At 39.4% G+C, this 27,307-nt stretch overlaps 2 protein-coding genes across 3 annotated transcripts in view; one reads left to right on the forward strand and one right to left on the reverse strand.

Annotated features, from left to right (window-relative positions):
* Ldh (Lactate dehydrogenase) overlaps positions 1–27,307 on the forward strand; it is a 213,609-nt gene that overhangs the window by 111,049 nt on the left and 75,253 nt on the right. The window lies entirely within an intron of this gene.
* Positions 13,027–27,307, reverse strand: part of LOC123764791 (ADAM 17-like protease Tace) — a 30,374-nt gene continuing 16,093 nt past the window's right edge. Inside the window, exons 11-13 of one of the 2 annotated variants that reach the window (XM_045752932.2) lie at positions 26,474–26,589; positions 25,629–25,825; positions 13,027–19,209 (exon numbers count right to left, since the gene is read on the reverse strand). In XM_045752932.2, coding sequence (XP_045608888.1) covers positions 19,068–19,209; positions 25,629–25,825; positions 26,474–26,589 — 455 coding nt within the window. In that variant the 3' untranslated portion in view covers positions 13,027–19,067. The other variant, XM_045752931.2, reaches the window with a different exon arrangement.

Genomic DNA, 27,307 nt, shown 5'->3' on the forward strand with positions numbered 1-27,307 from the left:
GTTCTGCAGTGGTATTATGGTAATTCTGTAATGATTGGTGGTAAATTCTGTAGTAATACTTTTCAGCTGTACTATAACTGGTCTATGGAAGTCCTGGTGAATCGGGTTCTGGTATTTCTAGTGTAAGTGGTGTGTGGTAGTCGAGGTCTACTGTATATCCGGCCTACCACGCATTTCTGGCTGGACCTGACGAACCCGTGATCCCACGAGAAATTAAAAATAATTGTGGCAAAGGCGAGATACAAATTAGGGCGGTGTTCCGTGTCCTCATTACTGGCAGGATAAATGTTTACATGTACCTCACAATGGGGGTTTAGGGGTTCCCGGCCCCCTACGTGTAATGGATTGGGTTTTGGTCGCTTCGATATTGTTTAGTTGTATAGAACATGTTCTCCTATGGAGCATTCTTTGCCTTTCTGCAACTCATTTGCTCTTTCTGCCTGGCGGCTGCCTCCTTTACACTCACTCCTTCCCTTCCTCCCTCCTTCCCTTTTCCTTGCTTCACTCTCTCCCTCCTTCCCAATCTGCCCTCTCGAATAATACATCGTATTTGGACGTCAAAATATGGTTTACTATGACTCATAGCGACTCACAAAATTGACGGGATGGTACGCTTTTTATTCGTGGGTCCATCGGTTAGGATAAGTTCTGGAAATTAAGTACATCATTTTTGTGACGACTCAAGAGGATTAGCTGCCTCCCTTCCCTTGCTGCTGTTGCATTATTTTCGAAAATGTCTTTGAAAGAAAACGGTAGATGTTCCTAGACTTAATCTTATATATATCTCTTAGAGAATAAACTGAAATTGCAACACACAAAATGTAATGTCTACTCTGTTCTGTGGCGGTAGGTCAGGCCTTGGGTGATATGGCGATGGCAGCCCAGTTGCTGCCATCGATACCTCAATCCTTCGGCCCGTGGTCTGGGACCCGGAAGGACTACCATCTTCACCACAATCCTCACCTTTTGAGACCTGTGGTGCCTTTCCTGCCTCTACTCTTCACAGACGCCATCTTATCGAATCTGCTCTGAAACACAACATACCCAACATGAACCTTAGTCCTGGCTTTGTTGCTGTTGGCTCTTTCCCTTTTACAATACATATTTAAATGTTCTAACCTTTCTAACAAACGTGACCTGACATAAACAAACCCCCTCTTTTTTTCTCCTGTTATTCTTACGTTCCCATTCTTACACCCATCTTAGAACCCATTCTTACACCCATCCCATCCGTACCTTTTTTTGTTGTTCTTGCCATTCGCCTTGTTCTTACCTTCCTCTAGGAACTACCTCCTCTTACCTGCTCCTCACAGCTCTCTCTCTTGCCTTACTTAATGTTCATGCTTTAATGTCCCCTCGCTGAAGCAAAGGACAAATACCTCGCTGCTTGGTAAGGTGTACAAGGAGACTTGTCAGATTTATTTACAATTGATCTGGCGCCAAAAGAACGAGGCCACTGGCGCCGAAAGAACGAGGCCACTGGCGCCGAAAGAACGAGGCCACTGGCGCCGAAAGAACGAGGCCACTGGAGCCGAAAGAACGAGGCCACTGGCGCCGAAAGAACGAGGCCACTGGCGCCGAAAGAACGAGGCCATTGGCGCCGAAAGAACGAGGCCACTGGCGCCGAAAGAACGAGGCCACTGGCGCCGAAAGAACGAGGCCACTGGAGCCGAAAGAACGAGGCCACTGGCGCCGAAAGAACGAGGCCACTGGCGCCGAAAGAACGAGGCCACTGGCGCCGAAAGAACGAGGCCACTGGCGCCGAAAGAACGAGGCCATTGGCGCCGAAAGAACGAGGCCACTGGCGCTGAAAGAACGAGACCACTGGCGCCGAAAGAACGAGGCCACTGGCGCCGAAAGAACGAGGCCACTGGCGCCGAAAGAACGAGGCCATTGGCGCCGAATGAACGAGGCCACTGGCGCCGAAAGAACGAGGCCATTGGCGCCGAAAGAACGAGGCCACTGGCGCCGAAAGAACGAGGCCACTGGCGCCGAAAGAACGAGGCCATTGGCGCCAAAAGAACGAGGCCACTGGCGCCGTATAAATGAAATGTTTATCTAATCTTAGATTTAGGTTTATAATGTCTGCTCGACGATCAGGAAGAGTCAAACCGGAGGGAAGAAAGCTGTGATTCTCATCCTGAAGGATGGTGCACTGCTTGTAGCCCATCCTTCCGGACAGGAGACGGGGATTCACAAGCCACACTCACGTACTAGCCGCGTCGTTGGAGCGCACAATACACCCCACCTTGGAAAAGTGGTGCCCCTTTAGAAGGAAGGGGAGAGGGGGGGGGGTTAAGTGGGATAGTTCCAAGCAGACGTTCCACTTGTTGAAGGAAAAGTCGACCATCTGGTACTTGCCCGGTGGGACCGAGACATGTACAGAACGTGGGCAAGACACTGTCTTCAGCATGTTCTTCTTAACATCATTTACGGCTCTACGTAGTGCTCTGACCTCCTACCTCACATCACCCATCACTAGTGCTCATTCCACTACAAGACACAGTGTCTGCCTATAGAAAGTTGAGCGCCACATTCCACTTACAGGATTTCACTGTTTGTACATATTACCGACCGATGACTTCCCATGGGAAATCAATACAAATTTTTTTCTGATAAAGCGTTTCCAGATTTGCTTCGAATATGCAAATTGGAGAAATGCAAATCTCATGCCTGGGAACTTTTCTGGTGTGGCCGGAAACTCATTATAGAAGAGTTGTTTTATTTTTTCAATAAAAACAATGTAACACAATTTTGTATCCCATGTATTAAGTGTTATTTTCTGATTATTTATGCCACAAAATTATAGAAAATGGTTGTTATTCTTAAACTTTGTGACCTTTGCCTCAGCTTAGAGAAGACGTCTTAAAGGTTACTTGAAGGCTGCTGACTCCTTATCTACAGCTGACACATTGTTTCCTAAGTCACCACCAGCCTTCAGGCACCTTCAAGATGTCTTCCCTAAGTTGTCTGAGGGAAGAAGCAAAGTTTGAGGGAGGAATAACAAGTTTTCTATAATTTGGAGGCATAAACAATCAGGAAAATTGCACTTACTGTCCCAGGGAGAGAAACAAGTTATTACACCCCCCCCCCCCCCTCAGCGGGCTGTTACAGGGGGGCAGTAACAGGGGGGCATACTGCCCCCCTCTAACCCCTCCCCTTATCCAATCAGCTATACACCATAAGCTCCGTAGTGCTCCAGTCCGAAATTCTTGAACTGCCACTCCGTCAAAAATCCATCCTCCTGGCCGAACCACAAAAGTGCAAACCGAAGCAACCTAACCTAACCTGTCGAGTCCGATGCATAGAAAACGTAGATATTTGTAAGCCAATATTTCTCACAATAGGTTGCATGTGTAACGTCCGTTACCCCATAACGTACAAAACGCGACCTACTAGTTGAGAAGACAGGTTGACCGGAGATTAATCAGCATCGGACTCTACAATAGTTGTCACCAGTTAACGAACGTCGCATTCCAAGTGGTTTTGCTGGACCGGAAGCGTACGAACCTGGCCAACCTGCCAAAGCGGACCGGTTATGTGAGTTTTGAATTTTACAAGATCGCCGGGTTTGTGAGGCTATTGGCCATAGTGTCAAGACGAGGAGTCATCAAGCATTTACACTTACGAAACCTGTACATCTTTCCTCGATCATGTCTACTTTATTTAAATATATATATTAAACAGTTTATGAGCTCCGAAGCACTCTGAGGTAATTTATAACAATAACTTTGGATTGTGGGATTTCCAAACTCATAAACCGTTTAATAAATGTAAACAAGGACACCATAGTTAGGGAAAGATGCACAGGTTTCGTAAATTGGTGCGTGAATGTATGAGTACTTTATCTTTTAAACTAGCGCTGATATGGCCGGGAAATGGAGCAGCACAAAATTCAATCACGTTTCATCCCCCACAGGATGAAAGGCGATGACAAAAAACTTGGAGTGTCGATTTCTCTTGTGTCAGAGTGACGTTAACGTACAAAAGCCCAGGGACACAGTGGCCCCTGGCCGCGCGAGGCCGAGCCGGTGGAGGGCACGGTGGCCCCTGGCCGCGCGAGGCCGAGCCGGTGGAGGGCACGGTGGTCCCTGGCCGCGCGAGGCCGGGTAGGTGTAGGGCACGGTTGTTCCTGGCCCGGCAGGTGGAGGGCACGGTGGCCCCTGGCCGCGCGAGGCCGAGCAGGTGGAGGGCACGGTGGCCCCTGGCCGCGCGAGGCCGAGCAGGTGTAGGGCACGGTGGTCCCTGGCCGCGCGAGGCCAGGCAGGTGTAGGGCACGATTGTTCCTGGCCCGGCAGGTGGAGGGCACGGTGGCCCCTGGCCGCGCGAGGCCGAGCAGGTGTAGGGCACGGTGGTCCCTGGCCGAGCGAGGCCGGGCAGGTGTAGGGCACGGTTGTTCCTGGCCCGGCAGGTGGAGGGCACGGTGGCCCCTGGCCGCGCGAGGCCGAGCAGGTGTAGGGCACGGTGGCCCCTGGCCGGGCGAGGCAGGGTTGCCAGTGCTGGGTGACGCACTGCAGTAGACCAACCGGCACTCGCGCCTGCTTGCTACTGATCAATAGCAACCTAAAAGCTACACCCACCGCCCACACCTCAACCTGGTCCTCTCCCACCACCGCCCAAACAGTTACACCCAAACAGTAACACTGCCCACCACAGTCCAAAGAGCTACACCCGCCGCCCACTGCTCCTCCCCCGCCACCACCCACCAGCCGGCGCCCACCAGCCATCAACATCATCTCCTGGAGTTGGCCGGTGTTGGGACGGGCGCCAAGCGCCTCACCAGTACCGTCCTCTCCCTCAATATTGAAACTTTCCCGGCACCAACTGCGTCAGAAACTTTCTACCCGGTGATCATAACAAATAAATGGTATAACATATGTTACAATATTTGTTTAAAATTATGCTGTTCTTTTGTGAAAGAACAAGTCTTACTGCTGCTTCGATGCAGCATCGGAACGTCAGATTAGCATATCGTATCAATAAAGGTTAGTTGATAGGTACTGCATCAGCAATCTTGGAACCGCTGGGGATGTTCTTGTCGTAGATTACAGATGAAGCAGTGACCTACAGGGACAAAATGGAGACGTTTATGACCCTATCTTGTAGACCCCGACCCCCTTAAGGTCTACAATGCCGAGACTCACCTTGAAGATCCCAGCGACTGAAGCATGAGTGGCACTGTGCCTCCAGGGCCAAGGTCACCCACAAAGCCCTTCTATGATGTTGTCCGCATGACCAGACATATAACGTGTGTTTGATATTCTACTCTCCCTCTCTCCCTCGTCTCTTTGTTTTCCTAAGAAATTACAGAGTTCTCCTGAATCGTAACTGTCTCCGTTTATTGGGCTGATGGCCAATTTTCGCTATATAAATATTTTGACAACCAGTTCGTTCAGTCTCAATGGTTCTAGGATCCCATATCGGTCCGAGATGTTTTTTTTTAACCCTGTATATAAACGTCACGAATCGTAGTTTATTAGGCTAGTTATCGCAGATGTTTTTGGACACAAAATTATCACTTCGTGTAAGAAAGTTTGTCCCCCAGAAGGCCTCGTCAGAGCCCTGTTATGTAAGACGTTTCGGCCCCAAAATACCCGCACTATTGCAAGTTTGTAACCTGCAGATCTTACCCTCTTAAAAAGTTATTGTAGTGATAATGACCACATCCTACAACTGTTTTGACTCCCATTTACCCCCATTATGCAAGTGTTTCTGAACCTTAGATGGCCCTATTATATTTTTATGATCTGCAAAAGACTTCATTCCGTACGTGTTTCCAGCCCATTATGGCCTCCTTTTGTTAATATGTATGGTCCTCTTATGGCATCATAGACGCCTGTTCAGCCGGCACATAGCACCGCCACGCAAGCACCTGTGGTCTCCATATGGCCTCATCTTGCCAGTATTTATCACCGTTTATACAAATCCATGTTGTAGGTGTTTCAGGTTTACACGTGTCACCGCTTCCTAATGTGCTTCTGATTCCTGTGTTATCACGCCCTGCAGGTGTTTCTGGCCCCCATTCAGGCTCCGCCAAGTTGATATCATCAGCCCCAAGACGGCCTTTTTTCCCCAAGTTCTTATCGCAAGTAGACTGTTTAGAGAACGTGTTAAAATCTAATTTAACTTTATCGAGTTGTATTTAGTTGACAACCGCTTGGCCATGTGTTTTAATATTCGTTTTTTTTGGTCAAAAATATTGCTTCATCACTATTGTATTTATATATTTTATCTCCTGTTTATATGAGTATCCAGAGTATTTAATACTCTGAACAGTTTTGCTGGTAACAAAAACTTTACTTCGGAGGATAACTTTACTAGAAAGATGATTCTAAGTGAATCAAAAATAGATCTCAATAAATGGATGAATGTAAGTAGTCCCATTAACCACGTTCCTTGGGGTATGGAGAGGATTACGAGGGATAGCATCCAGATGAACACCTCTCTTAATAACAATTCCAGTTCTCAGAATATCAGGATTACAGAAAGAACACCTGACCATAATTCTATAGAAGACACCACCTCATGTGCATCGGCAGTCGGCAATAGAGGCAACATGGTCAGGAGGTCAAGAAGGATAAGAGGAAAACGATACGCTATGCGTGTTACGGGCTCACCATAGCCCGTGCTACTTGGACGTTTCGTTTTGAGTAGCTAAATCTAAAACAACAACAGCTATGCGTGCATTAAGAGTTACAGCCCCGTTCATGTGCCAGGTAAGTCCACTATGGGCTCACCATAGCCCGTGCTACTTGGAACTCTGTTCCGAGGAGCTGAATCTAAAACAACAACGGGTAGCAGCGTCATTAGTCGTTGAGTTGTCCTCACCACACACTCAGACCATGACAAAGCACTCAGGAGAGTGCGAAAGACTTGGTGTAATTCTTTACATAAATCTCACAAATACATAGGTGTGAGTTTTTATCCCATGTTATTATTCCTGTGAGAAGATATTACCATTACTTACTCCTTCCAAGTGCTATATAGTCATACTGGCTTACCTCTTTTTCCGGATAATTTAACGCCTTCCAACACAGTAGAGCTAAAAAAGTAGACCTAATTTGAGACAGTGGACCTAACTTGTCAGACTATTCCTTGTGTCACGTCCTGGTTCTTGTCACGGGACGCTGATGACTGTTGATAGACGTTATAAAATGTTACGAGGACGCCTTTGTAGTCTAATGCTTTCTTGCACTTTCTGGCAGACAAACCTTGGCGTAAGTGATAGAGAAAACGGACATTGTGACAAAAACAGCATCAAATGCGTCGTATTGTATCGATGTTTACACTCATGGAAAATATTTAGTTATTGAGTAGTGTTCGTGCATATGAGAAGAGCACGTGTATTGAGCTCGGAATACTGCAAGTGATGGTATATTGCCGCATTCAGTGCCAACAAAACCTCTTCATACAAAACATTGTGCCATACCAGCAGCAGTTTTGCCGAGGAAGTGCTGGTGAGAGAGGTGTGGTGATAGGACCAAATGTTCTGGTAATGGTGGTGCAGAAAGCCAGCCTTAATAGTAGGTAGGTGTGGCCATATGTCGAGGCAAAGACACCAAAATATTACCCTGTGAACTCGCAGTCAGCACATGCTGAAGATTTACCAGCGAGTACGATCCTCTGAGGATGTAGGGCGCGGAAGGATCTTCTTTCATAAATATGAGGATTCTAATTTCCTGTATTGTCACCTGTACAAGTTAATGGTGTTCCGGTGGTAAATAAGAGACATGAGGCGTCAACACATACATGTCGACGCCCTGGGCCTTCACCCATCCTAGATGAGCTCACTTCTACCCTAGATGAGTTTACACCCACGCTAGATGAGTTCACACCCACCCTAGATGAGTTCTCGCACACGCTTGAAGAACTCTCACTGAAGCCTCATAAACCTCACCAATGAGCAAGCTAAGGTCTTTCTTGCCTCTTGGGACTAATATTGAACATTAGGCTCCTCCTTTAATACTAAATATTTCCTGACGATATTGAAGCAACTTACGATCGATGGAGTTGTCAGTAGCTGACTCGATACATTTGTTTTTTAAGTGGAAAGTATATAAACCAGTCTTAAATTTTCAAGCTTGTGGGCCCCATGATGCGGCGCCATGTGCTCCTCTCTCTTAGTGTATTCATGGCCAGGTCAGCCTCTGAATTTGAGCTTACAACTTTAGTCACGAGTGATGAGCTGTGTTGATGGTGGAGGCATTCACGAGGAGAGTTGTGCCATCATGTTCTCATCTATTATCAATATTTGTAGTATCTATATTTATAATCGTCAGCCATAATCTATAATCGACGTCAGTATTAATCTATAATCATTATGGCCAATAATATTTTATATCCAGTCATTATGTATAATCACTGTGATTACTATCTATATGTCTATAATCTTAAACAGGAAGACGACTAAGAATTTTTAGACAAAACTATTTATAAAAATTCTACAATATTATCATATAGCAGTTACATTTGGTATAATATAGTGTGACTGTATGTATGACTATAAGGACCGGACGCAGGCTCCTACCGGATGCACAATGATACTGAAGAGCCTGATGCACCCTAAACCAGCTAGCCCTCAACGTCAGCTCCTTAGGAAATGAAGAATATTTTTCCATGACTTATCTTGATTACACGTCGAGCAAGAGAGTTTTACTCCCTGACAGTTTCATTTATTCCTGGCTCAAGCGTCGCTGAATGAAACATGCTTCAGTCTGTACAAGGGTGGCTCAAGTTGGGTGGCCACTGGGTAGAGGGGGCATTGGGTACAATGGAAACGGAGTCTGGTGTGTTCAGGGACAGTTTCACATAGGGTGAAGGAGCCCTGAGTAAGGTGGATAGAGTGGGTATAGGGCAGAGTGAATACTAGTTGTGGACACTTGAATGGGATGGGTAAAGGAACGGTGGGTATTGGACGTCAGGGTTGGAGCTGGGAAGGAAAAGGTTGGTATGGGCAGTGGGAGTCAGGTGATGAAAGTTGTGTTTTCGGTGGTGTGGACGAAATAAATGAGGTGGATGCTCCGCTGTGCAGGTCCAGCAACCCTCGTATGGAGTAGCGTAGACAACCAGGTCCGGAGATGGCAATAGCTTCCTCTAGTTTATTGCGGCGCCATGGAAAACTTGTGCTTTACGTCAGAAAGTCTCGCGAGCATACATGCATATAAGCACACACGTCATGTTCACATTTCATGGTTCAATGCTAGATACAAATATAATATATATATTATATAATATATATATGACTGTCACATTTTTCATCACGTTAATTTTCGTGATTTACACACATTATATAATATATATATATATATATATATATATATATATATATATATATATATATATATATATATATATATATATATATATATATATATATATATATATATTGTAACTTAATGCCCGTCATAAATACAGTATTGGAAGACATATTTTTGCTCTACCCAGAGTGTGCTAGTGCAGCCTAATAGACAACACTCACATCCCGTGTTTTCTCCCTGGTTCCGTGTATAGCTAACCATCGTGCGATATGAGGATATTAAATAAACTCTTGATCTATATTATGCAATCCTTCATGTAGAGAAGGGTAACAGTACATTGCCGAGTAAACCCAAGCTTGGCCATAAATTTAAAATAAATTAATATTTTCTCGTTGGCAATGAACAATGCTATTTGTGCGAAATTTTGTTTCAAGGGTCGAAATTTTGACCCTTGAAACCTTGAATATTTACGAGCTCCCGAGAGGTAAAGTGGCCTATCCCACGTAACCCAATATTGGGAAAAAGAATTAAAATGGAATGCGCTAGGCAGTGATGTAGTGGAGGCAACTAGAGTCCATTCACAGTTTCAAATGCAGATATGATAGAGCCTAATAGGCTCAGGAATCTGTTCACTGGTTGATTGACAGTTGAGGCGCGGGACCAAAGACCCAAAGCTCAACTCCCGCATTTTTTTTAGTTATCAGGGGAAAGCGCCAAGCCATTACGACTTTATAGCACTGAGAAGGGGTTAGGATAAGGATTTCGGATGGGACGGGGGGAAGGAATGGTGCCAAACCACTTGCACGGTTGGGGATTGAACGCCGACCTGCAAGAAGCGAGACCGTCGCTCAACCGTCCAGCCCAAGTGGCTGGGTTCAACCCCCACAAGCAAAACTAGGCGAGTGCAATTAGGCGAGTACACGCGCGCACACACGTAAGAACTGCATAAATCTAGACAATGAGTCGTGCAAGAGCTCCTATTCCACACATGTCAAACCAATTCTAAAATAAGAGGCATAAACATTGAGTTAAACGCAAAACGAAGCCGGAGAAAGGCCGGAGGTACGCAAGAAACAAGTCCAAGAACAATAGTTACGAGGAAAGACTAAAGGGGATATACCCTGTGCTCAGAGGTACCTCGTTCTTTATGTTGGAGCGTCATTAGCAAGGTAATGACAGCAGTGGTGGTGTCGGACAGCCTGGAGTGCTGGGGGCTGCCCAAGCATCCTCTCCAGCACCTTCACTGACCCTCTTATTATCTTCGTACAAATCCAGAGCTAAAGCTAATATTACATCATGTGCTGGGAGATAGTTGGCGGAGGAGGAGAGGATGACATCTCTCTCCCACGGTAAGAATTTTTTGTATATTCGGCAGGTTTGACAGCATCAACTCTGACCACTTTAACAGGCATAACTAGGCATGCCTGCAGAGTTGTGGGTCAAAGCCCACCAAGTCACATACAAGTTCAACATACCGAGAAAATAGATTCAGTGTCTACGAGGTTGTGAGAGGCAAGATCAAGAAGCCAAACCCAACCAGAGAGTATAAACGTTATAACGAAGATGAATCCTAATAATGTCACTACTGTGGTGGTGACGACTCTCGCTGTTCTACAAGAACTTTACTGCCAGTTGCCAGGTACAGTTGTGATCAAACTCGACCCGAATTATCACCGCAAGACTATTTTATAATAAAAAAATCGCATATTGCAACCAATTAACATAAAACAATTCCTTAACTTAAATATATCGTTCAAGATCCAGTTGGAAAGAAATCCTTAGGAACAATAGAGCTTAGGTACATATTACCGGCGTGTGAACGCTAAAAAAATTCTTTCTAATAAATTAACACAATGTCCATCACAAAATGAATTAGTAAATATTCTGTAAAAAGTAGAAGCCTGACCTCGGAGCTAGTGAGTTAGTCCAACTACATCCATATTTAAACAAAGCGCTAATCGTAATTTTTAGCAATCTACAACTTACTTTTCTGTTAAATGGAAGAATGAGCTGATGTTGTATGCTGATCAATCCTCCATGTAGCTCATCATAATCATTGGTGACGGCACTCACGGGAGCTGATGGTCGGGTTTGCCGTAGGGCTTAAGGCTCATCAACCCTTACTTATTGTGTACATTTTCTAAGAGTGCCCTTTGGTTCGAAGATTGCTCGTCGATACCAACTTTAATTCCAGGTTGATACCGTCGACTCAACGTTGATTTAGTCTTGCATATTGTGTCCACTGGATGGAGGGTTGGTAAAGTGATGGTTTACAAGAGCTTACTGACCAGATTGATGAAGATTAAGCCACCCAAAAGGTGGCACGGGCATGAATAGCCCGTAAGTGGTGGCCCTTTTGAGCCATTACCAGTATCAAGAGATAATACTGGAGATCTGTGGAGGCGCGACTGCACCCTGCGTGACGGGAGATGTCCCCCGGACCAATGGTGACCAAATGGTGTTACTGACCAACCAGCAAGTTGACTTTAGTCCTATTATAGTCCGCCTGAAGTATATTCTACACCGAGAAGCGGGGTACACCTCTCTGTGTATGTGTACTTCTCAGTATATTTGTACAATATATCTTGGCTGTTTACAATAACACAAGTATAGATAAATAAGGGATAATCCTCCCCCACAACGGACGGAAAGTTGACTGTTGCTTACATTCCAAACCTTGATAAAAGAAAACTAGGACGCGCGTGCCACAAGCCGTAACTATCGGAACTTCCCAAATCCATTACACAACGACCAATTACGATAATCGATATAGTTATTGAGCATTTATTACGAGAGAAAGCATTTTTTGTTTATAATCAGTAAATACAAACAGTCTCAATAATTTAGATAACTTATTGAGTGGATTCGGGCAATTGGAGATCTTTGCACGTTCTCTAGGTCAGCAATTTCTCCAGCTTTGAATGAAGCTATTATTGTGCACCATTCCTTTTCCCCGTCCCATCCCAAATCCTTATCCTGACCTCTTCCAAGGGCAATAGTCGTAATGGCTTGGCGCTTTCCCCTTATTCTCTCTTTCCTGGAGAGCACTAGTATCCTAAAAAGTATCATCAATAGTATGGCATTATTTATGCCATACATAAATAGTATGGCATTATTTATGCCATACATCAATAGTATCTCATTTTTCTTGCAGTTGTGACGGCTATTATATTGTGCTCCCTAAAAGTGTCTTCCAGAATGATTACTCCCAAATTGCTTTCTCTTTCAATAGTGTGGTTTAACTGCATTTTCTATGTGGTTTCCATTTTTCCATAGTGCAGAAGCTGGAACTTATCCTCATTGAAAATCATGCTGTTTTCTGTGTCACATTGAAAGACCTGATTAACATCAAATTGGAGGTTTGCTGTGTCCTCTATATTGTTTGCTCTCATGAAAATCCTAGTCATCTGCAAATGATGATAGTGCTGTAATTTGTATTCTTGTCTATGTCTGAAATGAGGAAGAGTACTGGGGCAAGTACGGTACCTAGGGGGACTGAGCTTTTCACGGTGGATAATTCATTAGTTACGTTGTTGACTATTACACTTTGGGTTCAGAGTTGAAACTCAGAACCTTAAATGTAAAGTGTTCATAGGCCATTGCTCCCTGCGGGGGCCAGGTTCTGGCTCTGGTTCCCAGTAGGCAACAAGAACTCTTATGACTAATGATCCCCAAACAGAACAGCATTATATCAATGGGATAGCTTCAGAGAGTAGACAGGGTTCCCCACAGAAAAAAAATAATTTAGGATAGGTTATTAAAAAGAGCATTTTCAGTATTACACACATTTTACAGTTTATACTTTTACATGTGAACATTAACCAGATTTATGACTAGTACAGTACAAGGAATGAGGGGTTATCTACCACAGATGTACATATATTTTAAAAGGTAAATACCACAAGATGCTTTATAGAATATAAAATAAAATGAATTTATCTTAATCTTTATTGTGAAAACATTTTACAGTATTGTATATTTCTGCTTAGAAATCCTAAACAAAACAAAATAAGACAGAGTACACTCATGTCTTACCTTGAATGACACTCATGTCTTATCTTGAATGAATCGGACATTTCAAAATCTGACTCATACCATTTATTTTTTGAAGAAATAAGAGATGTGGTGGTATGGTTCACCCCACAAACATATTTGGCTGTCTGCAGGTCACAATTTTGGAAAAAGTTTGATGCATGGTTCCATTTTTTTTAAAGGATTAGGCCACAGCTAATCAATATATTATGCTGCTGTGCTTCATAGAATTTGAGAAGTAAATACTGTAGATTACTTTCAGGACACACACACACACCTCTGTGTCCAAGAGCTAATAGCTCGATTCTGCAGAAACAAATAGTAAATATATAAATGCACATACACAATGGGTGGTACATGAACAATGGGAAACAGGTGGAAACCGAGTACCCAAATGAGTGACATGGACATTAGAAAGAACTTTTTCAGTGTCAGAGTAATTAATAGATGGAATGCATTAGGCAGTGATGTGGAGAAGGCAGACTCCACACACAGTTTCAAATGTAGATATGATAGAGCCCAGTATGCTCAGGAATCTGTACATCATTTGATTGACAGTTGAGAGGCGGGACCGAAGAGCCAGAGCTCAACTAGGTGAGTACACACACACAGTATGGCCTAAAAAAGTAAGTATATTCATTATAAAAAAAAAAACTACATCATGGAAAGGTGGGTGGGTGTATGTATGTATATATATATATAATATTATATAATATATATAATACATCTCCTTGGTTACAAAAGTGAAGATTAATTTATATAAATCATACTCAATGTTTTTAAATTTAAATACTGTACATCTAGTAATCAAGATATTTTCTTGACTGCTGTACAGGAGCCGAGATCCTGACCAAGTATTTATCAAAAGATGGTGCTGGGCCAGGAAGACTAACGAGATCCTGACTATTTAGTCAATGTTGAACAGTTCATCAAAATATGTATAGTTTATTTCTTTAGTTGGACATAGTGATTTAACAAGACCTAGACAAGTGACTCCCTTATTCCTACTTAACAAGAGTAAAGTTGTTACTGATCATAATCTGTTGTACTACTATCACTACTTTTAATTAGTCATATCAGGCACCAACTGGAGAGCACGCAGCTATTGTGACCACCTGAAATTATTGCCAACCTGTAACTAATAGTGGCTTTAGGCATTGTATGTACTAGCTCTATCTATAAATCCATCAATGTTTTGTATCTGTTTTGTATTTGTTTTCCAAATAATCTGCCAGATACAAATTTTTATCGGCAAAACACTTTAGGAAACCACTATTAGGAGTTGACAAAAACAAAATTGTCGATACTATTCAAATATCTGCCACACCGTCCAATCCCCCCGGGTGGCAGGCACTATGTTAATACAAAAACTAACAGGCTCTGTCATGTGATTTATTAATACCTTATTTATCTGTTTGTGTGTCTGAGCTAATAGTTATCCTATCTCATACACTATGTACAGTAGTTGTACAGCTACATTATATTATTTTCAAATAATATCAGTACTGTATGTGCCTTTCAAAGAATGTCATGAGCACAAGATCAGAAAGAAAAAAAAATAGCATGAGTTCTGTAACCAATTTTGAAAAGCGGCATTAAAGGTATCACTACCCAAAACATTACCACTACTGTATTTAACATTAATATTCCTTCTGATGCCCTGATGCTGGTATATAAGAATGACAATTATTTTTCTTAGCTAACAATACACCTATCAAATGGTCAAATATAATCTACAAAACTAAATCTGTAATAAGCTTTACTTGCGAATAAGTTTATTTCCAATTTTTTTGGTCAGAAGGTGCAGACCTTCAGTAAGAATTTTGCTTCATACATTATTACTTTAATAGTACTGCATTAGTTTTATATTTAAAAACTGCATACAAGTTCCCAAGTCATTCATTTTACAATCAATTGATGTAATAAATATAACACAATAGGGTAATAAAATTCAGTATATGGCATGAATTAAGTTATGAACACTAAACATTTTAGGTACTGTATACAGGACTGCAGAAACCAAGTGATAAAATTACTGAACAAAATTACACCATGAATGTTTATGTCAACATTGTCACACCTCCATGAAATTGAGTTGTTAAAGCATGGATCGCTTGGCAAATGTACTATAATTAAATCGTTGAATATGTTTACAAAACAAATTAATACAGTATATATTAAAATGTTTGAAATGGTAGTTTGTGACATTTACCCGCAGAGGAAATTCCTTAATGTGATGGTAATTAATGGAAAATACTGAAATTCCATTTAAAATTGTTAACTATTAGGGAGATACAGAATCCCTTTAGGTATGTTTACTATGTGTAGCACTTTCACAAACCAAAAAATTCTTTAATACAAAGTTCTATTACATTGTCCATCTCTGCATTGTGGTTATTTAAATTACTGTAAATTAAAATTAATCCTACTAAACATTTCCCAATTTGATATAATCATCACTAAGTACCTGCAGGAAGTCCATAATTATGAAAAGTGACAAGTCTGGAAGGTTACAGAGCACCATGAGAGTTAAAGAATATTAAAACGTTCCTAAACATCATTCAAGATGTTAATACAACATCAGAAAAACATAAAATGGTCAAAGTCAAAGGAATTGGATTCATTGAGGATTGTATCAAGGGAATCGGGAATTGTGGGAAAGCAAAATTTATGTTCCTGAAAAATCAGAACATTATACAAGGAGGCGAGCAGCTGTAAACAGGACACTACAGTTTTGACCGTAAGGTGCAAGTTTGTTTCATCAAATGACCATAAGTCATGTACTCGCAGAAAGACTTGCAACAGCTCCTTGGAAGTCCTGTACCATATAACAGTTTGGTTATTGAGTATCTACAGCAATTGACAGCCTTTTTAAATAAGAGTACTTTATATAAATAGTATGAAATTATCATTGGCATATATACAAAATTTGGGAAGGTAAAAGGTAGGAATCTGGTTTAGGAAGTAAAGAAAAATGGGTAAAAGTAAAAAGTACTGTGTATATAGTATACACTACAGTAAATGCAAAATACTTTCGAGATGAGATAAATTTAGACTAATGGTGAAGACTATTTATGGTTTAGACTAATTCATGAAGCCAAACATAAGTACTGTACCTGTAAAGGATAGAACACTCCTACTTTTTCCAGGATATCCCTGGCTTCTGAAAATAACAAAGGGCAACAGTAAACTTTGCTTAAAAAAAAAAGAGAACTTAAATTGCAAACTTTTTTTTACATGCATATGTATCCTTTAATATCTGTGAATACTGTAGACAGTACTGGTATTCTTGCAAAAACATTCGGCCACCTTTAGAGGTGTGTATCAACAATTACACATATGTAACCTAACCCAATGAATTAATTACTAAGAATTCAAATGTTAAATAGTATCTTTTAAAACATTTCACACCATAAAACATTCTAAATAATGCAAAAGAAAAATCATCACAGCCATCATCCATTATTACATGACTGAAAACATTTAAACCACTGAAGGTATCAAGTCAGCTGGCCACCATTACTTCCATTCACCTAGCACTAAATAGACACATGGCTGTTAGTAGACCAATGTAGGTTGCTTCCTGAGGAATGGTCAGACACTGCTTATGTACGAGATAAACTAATATTTCCCATGAGTAACTACACTGATACCCATCCTGTGAGCAGAAATGATAAAATAAAAAATCACAAATGAATCAAATTCCAAGAAACTGTACAAATCATCAAAAGTAAGAGAGCAGCATTGAGCATTAAATTAAGAGGCAGAGACCTTGGGTAAACAAAGCTTTTAATGGAAAATGACTTAAAAAATTCATGCAAGTAGAACTAATTCAGCTGCATATATATTTTTGGATAGCACCCAAACTTCTCTCTTGGTAGTGTCCTCCCATACAGCAGTGAGGCAAGTGATAACATATTACAAATAGAACTTCAAGTTATACAGGTTTTTATTTTGCACATACAGTACAGAGGCATCGTCAATACAAAGCCTATTTTCAATTAATATTTAATCAATATTTTCTACAAAATTCAGACTGGAATCATCACATTATAACTTGGAAAAACATAACTTCCAAGAGATTGTAGTATTGGCCACATCAAACATATTAGACAATCTTGTATTATGTTTGTAATGTACATCTATATTGGTTACTACCTCTTGGTTCCTCATTATTTAACACCGACTTTTCTTATCAGTCATAAATAATACATTCACAAAATTAAAATAAATCCTGAGTTTTCCGCTGCAATGTAAGATAGGAGGAATGCAGTCAGCTTGTATTTTCACACTCTTTTGAGATACTACTCAATCCAATAAACAATTCACAGAATAAAGTAGCATTAAATTCATACAAAAATTGTGAGCCTTAACTTATAACATTAAATTGAAATCTGTAATGGAGAGTATGTGTGACCATATGTATTAACATGTATGTACGACTACATAATTCAAATTATACAATTTCTATCAATTTAATAAAAACAAAAAATTCTACACCATGCGTTAAAATTAATTATACCAAATTCAAAATCAATCATTATCAAGTTATATAACACAGTTCCATAAATCAGAACATTATCTGTTTCCAGTTTACCAGTTGCTAACCCTTGGTGTTTGCAATGTGATTACATATGCAATAAAAACTATAGCAGCAATCATGCAAAAACTCATACATAACACACAACTCAAGAGATCTTTAACTCGTTTTACAAATTTTCATGAATTCTTGTATGGCAAGTCTCATTCAAATGAGTCCAACTATTACTATTTAAATACATAAAAAAAAATCACTGACCTTGAACTATGATATTTTATGCTGACCCACTTTGCCAGGTTACTTGCCAAGCTTAAATAAAATCAGGCTACCCAGTGTAATGCTGTACATGCAATGAGAGTTAACTTTGACCTGTGACCCACTTCCTTAAAGAAATTATTTAAATTAATATCTTATTCAACACGTAGTGATGTTCAATAAACAATAATAAAACCCATTTATTAAGAACAGTACTTTTTCTCAACAGACAATGACAGGTAGAAATATAAACCCTTGCATGCCTTACAAGAAAGGGGTTCATAAGTTCCTTACTGAAAGTGAATTATATACTAAATGAACAATCCATTCTATAAAGCTGGATTAAAAGGTAAAAATTAAAACTCTTGAAGGAATAGTAATAGTTCAACAAGATTTGCTGATCATAATTTAGAACATTAAAAACAAAATCATGCCAAAAACTAAAGCATCACAATCTGCAAACTGGCTTACTAAACAAATAATCAAAGGATGAATATATAAAGGTAAACTAAATATAATAAATATATAAAAAAGGAAAATAATATTATGGGAGCAGACTGAACATTTTAAAACGAAGTATGAGATGACGGCAATTATCTCAATTTCTATTACATCATGTTGGATCATCACCTGCTTTAATAAATAAGAAATTTGATGAAGATGAATCTAGCATTACTTCATTTTTAAGGCAAGTTGAGTCAAATTTCAACATCATAACCACTTAAGAACATATAAGAAAAAAGAAAGCGCAATGACTAGCAGTTTGTAGTAACAATCTTTGGTCAAGTTATTATAAAATGCAGCAGTGTATGTACTAACCAGTTTACTACTACAACTAATTATGGGCAGAGAGCAAAAATGAGAAACTAAACTAGAATTATAATTCAAGCAATTGAGGTACTTCATTAGAGATACTAGGTGCGTGATGTGCATAAGACTATGTCTGCATTTGCTAGAAAAAGAAAATGTGCACAAGGGAACAACTAGGTTGAGGTGTCGCCTAGAAGGTGGGTAGAAGCTTCGTCCACAACATCTGCAAATGTAGGTTTTGGGGGTCTAGGAAAGCCATGACTTTCAGCCCTCCTCTTCCAGCGCTCTAAAAATTCTCTATATTGTTCACATTCCCTGAGGATGCAAGAGGGAAGATAATTTAAAAAAGAGGGATACAAAAATGGTATCATGCACTACTAAAGATACTACAAAGAATTTCACTAACAAACAAAATAAATACATAATATGACCAACACCTGGGAGGCCTATTTTATATAAATCTAATAAAATAAATTTATTTGTCTTAGATTTTCCCTTTAAACTAAATAAGTAGACATTAATAAAAAATATACACAAAGAAAAAGTAAGTAAAAGTAATTCAAATAATTCAAACTAAAACAGAAGAGAGAATAGCCACATATCTACAAGCATGATACACAACAAAAGACCTTTGATCATGCAATATCAGAAACTGTACTGAATAAGATTATGCCCAATCTACTTCAAAAGAAACATCTTATCATGCAGCAAGTACTGTCTAGTATATCGACTCTTAAGCATAACTCAATTCTGAACATCTCAAAATTAAGACAAACTTCCAGTTCATTACGCAAACTTAAAACAAACATGTAAAAATTCTGACACATATACAATGTGTATTACTCTCTTAATCTTGATGCTGCATGTTTTCTAATTTGACAAATTTCCTAAATATTTACTATAGCTAAAATTCAGATAAAAAAAAATGTGCTTTATCCCAATTAAGTTATTTATTACCATTAATGTTTATGTTTATTTTTATTATTAAGGGTACCATGGTTCCACCACTAATGCTATCAACTAAATAAAGAGGGCATAAGAACATTCTGTATGTTTATTCAGTTTATGACTTATCACCTTGCCAAACTGCAGTGACAACTTGGATATGAAATCCAGGTATATAAACTTCACTGATTCTCACATCCAGACTTTGAATATTCAAAACAAACAAGGAAATTGAATTATGAGTAATTAAATTTTTCAAGTAAAAGTATTGTGGTCATGTTTTTCTTAAAAGGAGAGTAAGAGCAAATATCACTATCCCTTTCTGTGACACCTCACTGTTGGCCCGATTCCCATCTTACTTGGGTCTAAATATTACTAAAAACTATAATTTGATTTCATATATTGTTTTTATTTTTACCATGAAATTACTTACCATTTTTAATTATGTCATTAAAAGAAAAAATTAAGTGTAATGAAATGCCTCTTTCTGGGTTACACTTCAGAGCACTCCTTAGTACACTGCTTACCATACCAAGATAGGAAATATACAGAACTTAAAATAAAACTCCAACTTCTCAAAGACAATACTGTATGTTTGAAATCACCATATGACAAGTCTCTAAACTAGCTAATCCTAACTTAGCTAACTACTCTGAACAGGTGGCACAATAAGATAACTGGGGTAAGCCAGGTTTTTCACACACACACCTGGCAATGGAGGCGAGTGTGTTTGTGTGGATGCCAGTTCCTTTGCATGCTCTTGCTTTTACTTCCACCCTGGCTTTATTTCAGTCTCCCACCCCCCATGGCATTGCAATGATAGATTTCCACCTAAGAATTGTTATTTGATGCAAACCCCCCCTTTTGAGTTGGCCCTCCAGGGACAATGTTCAAACAGTTGGTTGATGGGTGAGGCTCTTGTGCAGAAGTGGTATAATTGGCTATGTGGAGGTGGCATGTTTTGTGTGTTCTGGCTCATTGGCATGGTGGAGTACAGCACCATTTTCCTGAGTTAATACAGTTGAGTGACATTGCCTGAACTTTCCAGGTTACTTAGTCTGTTGGATGGGCTGTGGTGTCTGTTCACTTTGTACTTCTACTTTGGGGGCTTGTTTTCCTACCAATTTGTATGACAAGGCATTTCTCCTTCCCAAGCATCAGGGAGATTTGTTTACCTCATTTCTGCTGCTGCCTTTGTTATGATGTATCCACCCTACCAGCACCAACTTCGACTTTATTGCTTGCAGTTTCACAGGGCTGTTCTTAGGGACAGTACTGTTTTGTTGTACCAATGAACAAGACTGTTGCTTCCAGCACTCTGCCTGTTGTGTCCAGGGAGTTTTTCACACGTGTGCGACATTTAGTGTCGGCCCTCTATTTTGGCCGAGCCTTCTTCATGGCCGTGGGGCTTACCAGGTTGTTGCTAGTTTATGGGCCCTCATGGCAGGTTCTTCCTCCATATATATTTTTTATGACGATCCAAGATGATTTTGGCTACTAGGGCCATGTCAAGGCTTTCTCTCGCACTTCCTCCCGGAGAATCTTATGGTGCTTCATCCTCTTCTCATCTAGCCTTCTAGCCCCAATTACTGATTAACACTGCAAAACTATCTAAACTCAAAGGCCAATAAGTGCCTGAGGGACTGCAGAAAGCAGCTTTGGTGCATGTATCTTCAGTATAGTTTCCTGGGAGTTCAGGGTCTGATCCTTAACATGTATTTTATCACCCATTTCTTTTGTATTAGTGGACATGTTTGCCCATGCTGTTAGAGGTGCTTCCTCTCCTCTGACCTCTCAGTTTGGGCGTGGTCTCAGCTTTGGGTTCCATTCGTGGTCCACAAACAAGTTTGTCAACCGAGTGTGCTAGGCTACAGCTATATACCTTGGTATACCTTGAGGTCTTCCCTTAGGAACTGAAGATTACAGCAAGACTGATATAATGCACAGCCTCCACATATCTTTCATAACAGACTTGACTTGAGATTCAGCAAGAAACAAACCATTACCTAGCATCAAAAGATGCCTAATAAACTCTTATTTAACTCCAATACCAATTTTGTATTTTTTTCTGCACAACATCCTGTTACAAAACTGATACTTAAGAAAATTAATAACTTTTACCATTTTAAGAAAAAGGATTTAAACTTTAATTCTCCAAGCTGAAATTTTATACACTGATATTTCAATGTAAGATTACAAAGAATGCCACTTGTCTCAATTTACAATACCTAACTGAAAGAAATCTTGCTACTGGGAGTCTTTAATAGCTTCAGTATTTTTTTTTTGTAGGGGGGTGTGGGCTTTCAAAAAGTTGTGACTATTTCTAAAATGTGCAGCCAAGAATGAATTCTTGCATACTTAACACATTCAGAACAAATTCTTTGAAGCAAAAGATGCATTATCTTAAAATATTAATACAAATTTACATTAAATTGGTTACAAATTTGCCTACTGCAAATAATGGAAGGGATGAATGAGATCATACAGCACTTGAACTAATTCAGTAATAGTACTAACAAAATCAGTGATGGAAATGGGGTTTGGGAACTAGGCATGTGTTAGTTTTGGGAATTAAGTACTGTATACACTAAGACTATCCAGGCTCTGTGCTTGGGGATCACAAACAGATCCAGCCATAATTGTAATAAACATACAAAGTTATTTTAATTGGATGAAACATGACAAAGGAAAACTAATAAATGTCTCCATTAATACATAAATTGAGCGTAAAAAAACTGGAAAGTGAGAAGTATACGACATTCACCCATATACTCACCCATTTCCATCACAGCACAAAATGATACATCGCATTCATAGAAAACTAGCGTACAATAAATACAAACAAAATCTAACGTAATGCATTATCAGGTACTTTTGAATAAAGATTTTTCACACTATACAGTACATATAATCTAGACCAAAAATTATGTACCGTCAATACTACTCCCTCAGGCAAAAGTAAACCGTTTCCAAGAACATTTATGGTAAGATTTTCTCCGGTGCCAATAACTTTTATAACTGCAAATAATCCAGCATTCTAGTGCTTTGCATTTATTTTTATTTTTATATGTTCACAGAAACAGATCACTCTTACGTATGTAATCTGGAATTTTTATGTAAAAATAAACATATTTGGGGCTAGCCTACGATTTCTTTTACCACGTTATTCTTCCAATTGCTGTTGGTGTCTGTGGCAGTTCAGAATATTAAGTAGATACCTGTACTTATTTGATTAAAAAAATGGAGTGTAAAACTGTACAGATATTAATTTTTTTTTTTTATAGAGATACAGAAAACAGATACAGTAACGTGCTTCCTAACAACACGGAAATTTTAAATACTGTACAAATAAAAACTCATCGGTAATACGCGACATGACGTATGGTTTTCATATATGCTCCATATACAGTATTATAACACAAACATGGCAGATTTGTGACGAGGCAATTATCAGGAGAAAGTACTATGCCATTGTGACTACATTATATAGCACTTTGGAGATTTGAGACAAATATGCTGTCAAAAGTTGAGCTGTGCGCGCACACACGTGAAACCTAAATACAGTATAACAGTTTCTTGAGATAGCAAAAGGTGATGCTACAAAACCATGCACCATACTCGGCATGATGTTGCACCATCACACACCATTTTCTGCATAATATTACACTATTATACATGTTATTCAAAACGTTGCTGCATCCACAATAGCTATGTGGAAGGACAGTGTGTAAAGGTACACAAAAACAATGGCAATATTGAAGAGCCAACTGGCAATATTAATAATGAGAGCAATTGTAAGAATGAATGTAGAAATGAAGACATTAGGAAAAAAAACAGCCCCAAAACAGAGGTGGCCAAAGCAAGCACATGTATAAACAACCAGAAAATTGCACAAATTTAAACATTAGCAAATATTATGCAAAGAGAATAATCAAATATGGGGCCTGAAGGAACAAAATGCAGTTTCATGCATCTCCAAAAATACTGGAACATAATGGGAAAGGATGCATGCCATTTTGGAACAGATACTTCCATCCTAAACAATGCAAATTTTCAATTAATGAGAGAAAATGCTATGATCATCAGTGCCCAGATTTCCATGTGAGAGGTACACAGCACTATAGACAAGATAAGGACCAATATTATAACAAAGTTTTTAGAGACAGGCACAAACAGTAAAACATGTAAGAGAGGAACAGGCAGACAGACATATTGCAAGAGGATGGATGGGGAGGGAGAAATGCACAGGACTGGACTACAATTAGTAGGGTACACACATACTGCACCCCCCCCCCCCCTAACACCACAAAAACTACCACACTCCTCAGCACCAGTACTACTATCAAAACTCGACGAATCATTGCCAAAACTGCACACCTTGGATCAGAATGGAGAAAAAGAACTCTCAAAACCTACCAAAGATAACACAATGTGGGAAATTATCTTACATTATTTGTAAACATACAGGACCTAAAGTGAAAATTAAAAAGTAAAGTTAAGTTCATAAATGGCCTTCTAATACTCAAATTTAATATTTGGAGCATTCACAAAAACCCATACGAAAGATTACATGAATAGTGAAATCTGGATCTCAAACTTAAATCTATTTAGATATGATTGAGTAATTAGCCAAATGAAGGAGTAGGTCTGTTATATTAAAGAGTAACTGGTATGCACATTGATTTGATATATTGAAAGTGTATTGAAAGAAGCATCAGAGGTAAAACATTCCTAGAAGACAGAGGCAGAGTGCATGGGGGATTTATGTGAAAATCCTGGTCTAGCTTCATGGGAAGCCTCGGGAAACCCTCATGTGTTCAGTAGAACCCTAGGTTGAAATCCTCATTACCATGTCGTGGCCTAGTCGTCTAGAGCTTGTGCATGGGAACACCCTTCACATAGATGAGAGACTCATTATGGCTCCTATGAATTTTCTCAATAACAATAATATTATTATTATTATTATTATTATTATTATTATTTTTATTTTTTTTTGTTTTGCACATAGGCCAGGCAAAAACTTTTAAGATAGCCACACTTAAGGGGGTTAGGCTCGACCTGTTGCACAAAATTGTAAATTGCTGTATTTTTTATACTGCTGTACTTATCAAGCATAAACGTACTGCATTTTCATTTTAATTACATTAAAATCTTAAATACATTGTGCATTTTTTATATGTTCTTTTGATGAGCTGCATGTATTAGCTCGCCAAAGAAAAGTTAATTTTAAAATTATCATGAAAGTTAGCAATAAATTGTGAATAAAGTAAATATTAAGGTGATAAGATGAGGCAATTATTGTTTTTGAAACAATACTATAAAAAAAACTTGAACTTGAGAAAATAATCAGTATACCAAAATTACTATGAATATAATTAATAATAATAACTACTGCTGGTCTAATAAAGAAAAAATAAAAGCAATTTTTTTAACAGAATAATTAGACAATTATTAAGACAATTATGAACAGCTAAACACAGAATACAATACCTGGTATACACTTTATAGTTACAAAAATATATCTAGTTTACATGGCACTAGTATAGTGCTGAGAAACAGGAGGACACTGTGAGGTGTTCAGAGTCTGACGCGTCTCGGCCCCTTCGGGAGGGTCTCGGGTATCATGAGCTCTTGTCCCTTGGTCATGTGAACGCCCTCCTGTGTCTAGTACACGATTAGATGCCTCCTGTACGCGACCAGGCTCATGTACACGTCTCCGTTTACTGTCAATAATACGTACACTATCTGTAGGATGGACAAGCTCATTGCTATAATACCAGCGTACATACTTGCGATATTCATCCTGACGTCGACGGTCAACGTAGCTAAATATGCAGGAAGCTGGCACCCAAATTATGACGGAAACAATGATGACTGTCCCCACAATGTTGTCACGAAGGAACATCAAAACAGTATTGATATTTATGTCCTCAATAATATCCCAGAAGCGCTCCACAACATCTTGCACTGTCTTCTCACATTTTCCCTGTAAATAAAAGTTTTGACGTTTATGCATGAAGGAAATAATTAATAACTATCACTATCCACAAAAATATTTGTTCTTGGACGGAGGTTCGAATCCTCGTCACAGCCCTTGTGGATTTGTTCATCTTGCACCTCTTGATTTGTAAGACCCACAAGCACTCGAGTGGAAGGGCAGAGTGGTCCTACACCTTATGTCCCAACTTCCGAAACACAGAAATCACATTAACATGATATACATCAATGAGAGAAACATAAAAACTTGGACTGGCTTCAATAGGGGCTTCCAGACTACCTGTGATTTTAATAGAAATCTGGTTGTATGACTTTAACAAGTCAGCGGTGGTCTAGTGGTAGAGTATGTGGCTTGGCGATGCCAAAGTCACAGGTTCACGCCCACCTCACTGCCCAAGTGGATTTTCTCATTATATTATTATTATTATTATTATTATTATTATTATTATTATTATAATTCATTACTAACTTGCTTCTAATGAATTCCCTAAGCAAATCTAACCTATCCTTAAAAAATATACAATATAATTTTTTTGAACATGAAAATACAAAAGTTACCCAGCCGAAAAATTAACTCATCATTTTAAAACTCATTACTCTTTAAAACTTTCCCAGTTATCATTGCCTAATTCATTACCTTGTTGCAGAAGCCATGGATACAAGGAGTGCCGTCAGGAAGAATATCAACAGGCATCACAGGAAAACAGGTGTCATTTAGCGTCTTGCGGCAGCATCTTTTACAAGCATCATCAACTGGGGACAAACAAATCCAGTGCTGATATAAATAATCATCATAAGGGGTTTCCTTGACCTATAAAATATACACAAATCAAATATTTTAAATATACTGCATAGCCTAATATAAGAAAAATACTAAAATCAGGTTGAGACATGTGAATGAGTTTGGGTGGATATACTGCAAATAGGAACTGCCTCATATAGGACAATAGAACTTCTGCAGTTTCCTTATTTTTATAAAGTACCCACTTTTATTTATCTGTTGGAGAAATTGATGTGAAAATAAGGTGTATTACACTGTACTTGAGTGGACAGGTTGATTGCTTAGCTTTCCCTGGACTGTGTTCAAATTAAGTTAGGTTATGATAGTTTGGTTAGAAGATTGTATACCGAGTTGCCTCAAGTTTTACATATACAGTACTGAACCTTAAATAACCCACCTTGTCTAGCATACAAACTAGCTAACTAAGCTTTAACCTAAGCATCATCAAGCTCATCCAGAAAGCCAAGGAAATCTTAACTGGCAGAAATATGCCATAAATAAGAGCAACTTGGCGATACTGAAAGTGAAACAAAGATTGTTTATTGTGTTTGAGTTGTACATGTTTTGGAGGGATGGGCTGGGATAGTAGAGAGGGAGAATGGTAATGGAGATAATGCTGGAAAAAATTTAATCAATTGAAGATTGTCCCTACATGGACATACACAATGAACTCTTCATTGTATTTGCCAC

The sequence above is a fragment of the Procambarus clarkii genome, chromosome 48, assembly GCF_040958095.1.
Source record: "Procambarus clarkii isolate CNS0578487 chromosome 48, FALCON_Pclarkii_2.0, whole genome shotgun sequence".
NCBI lineage: Eukaryota > Metazoa > Arthropoda > Malacostraca > Decapoda > Cambaridae > Procambarus > Procambarus clarkii.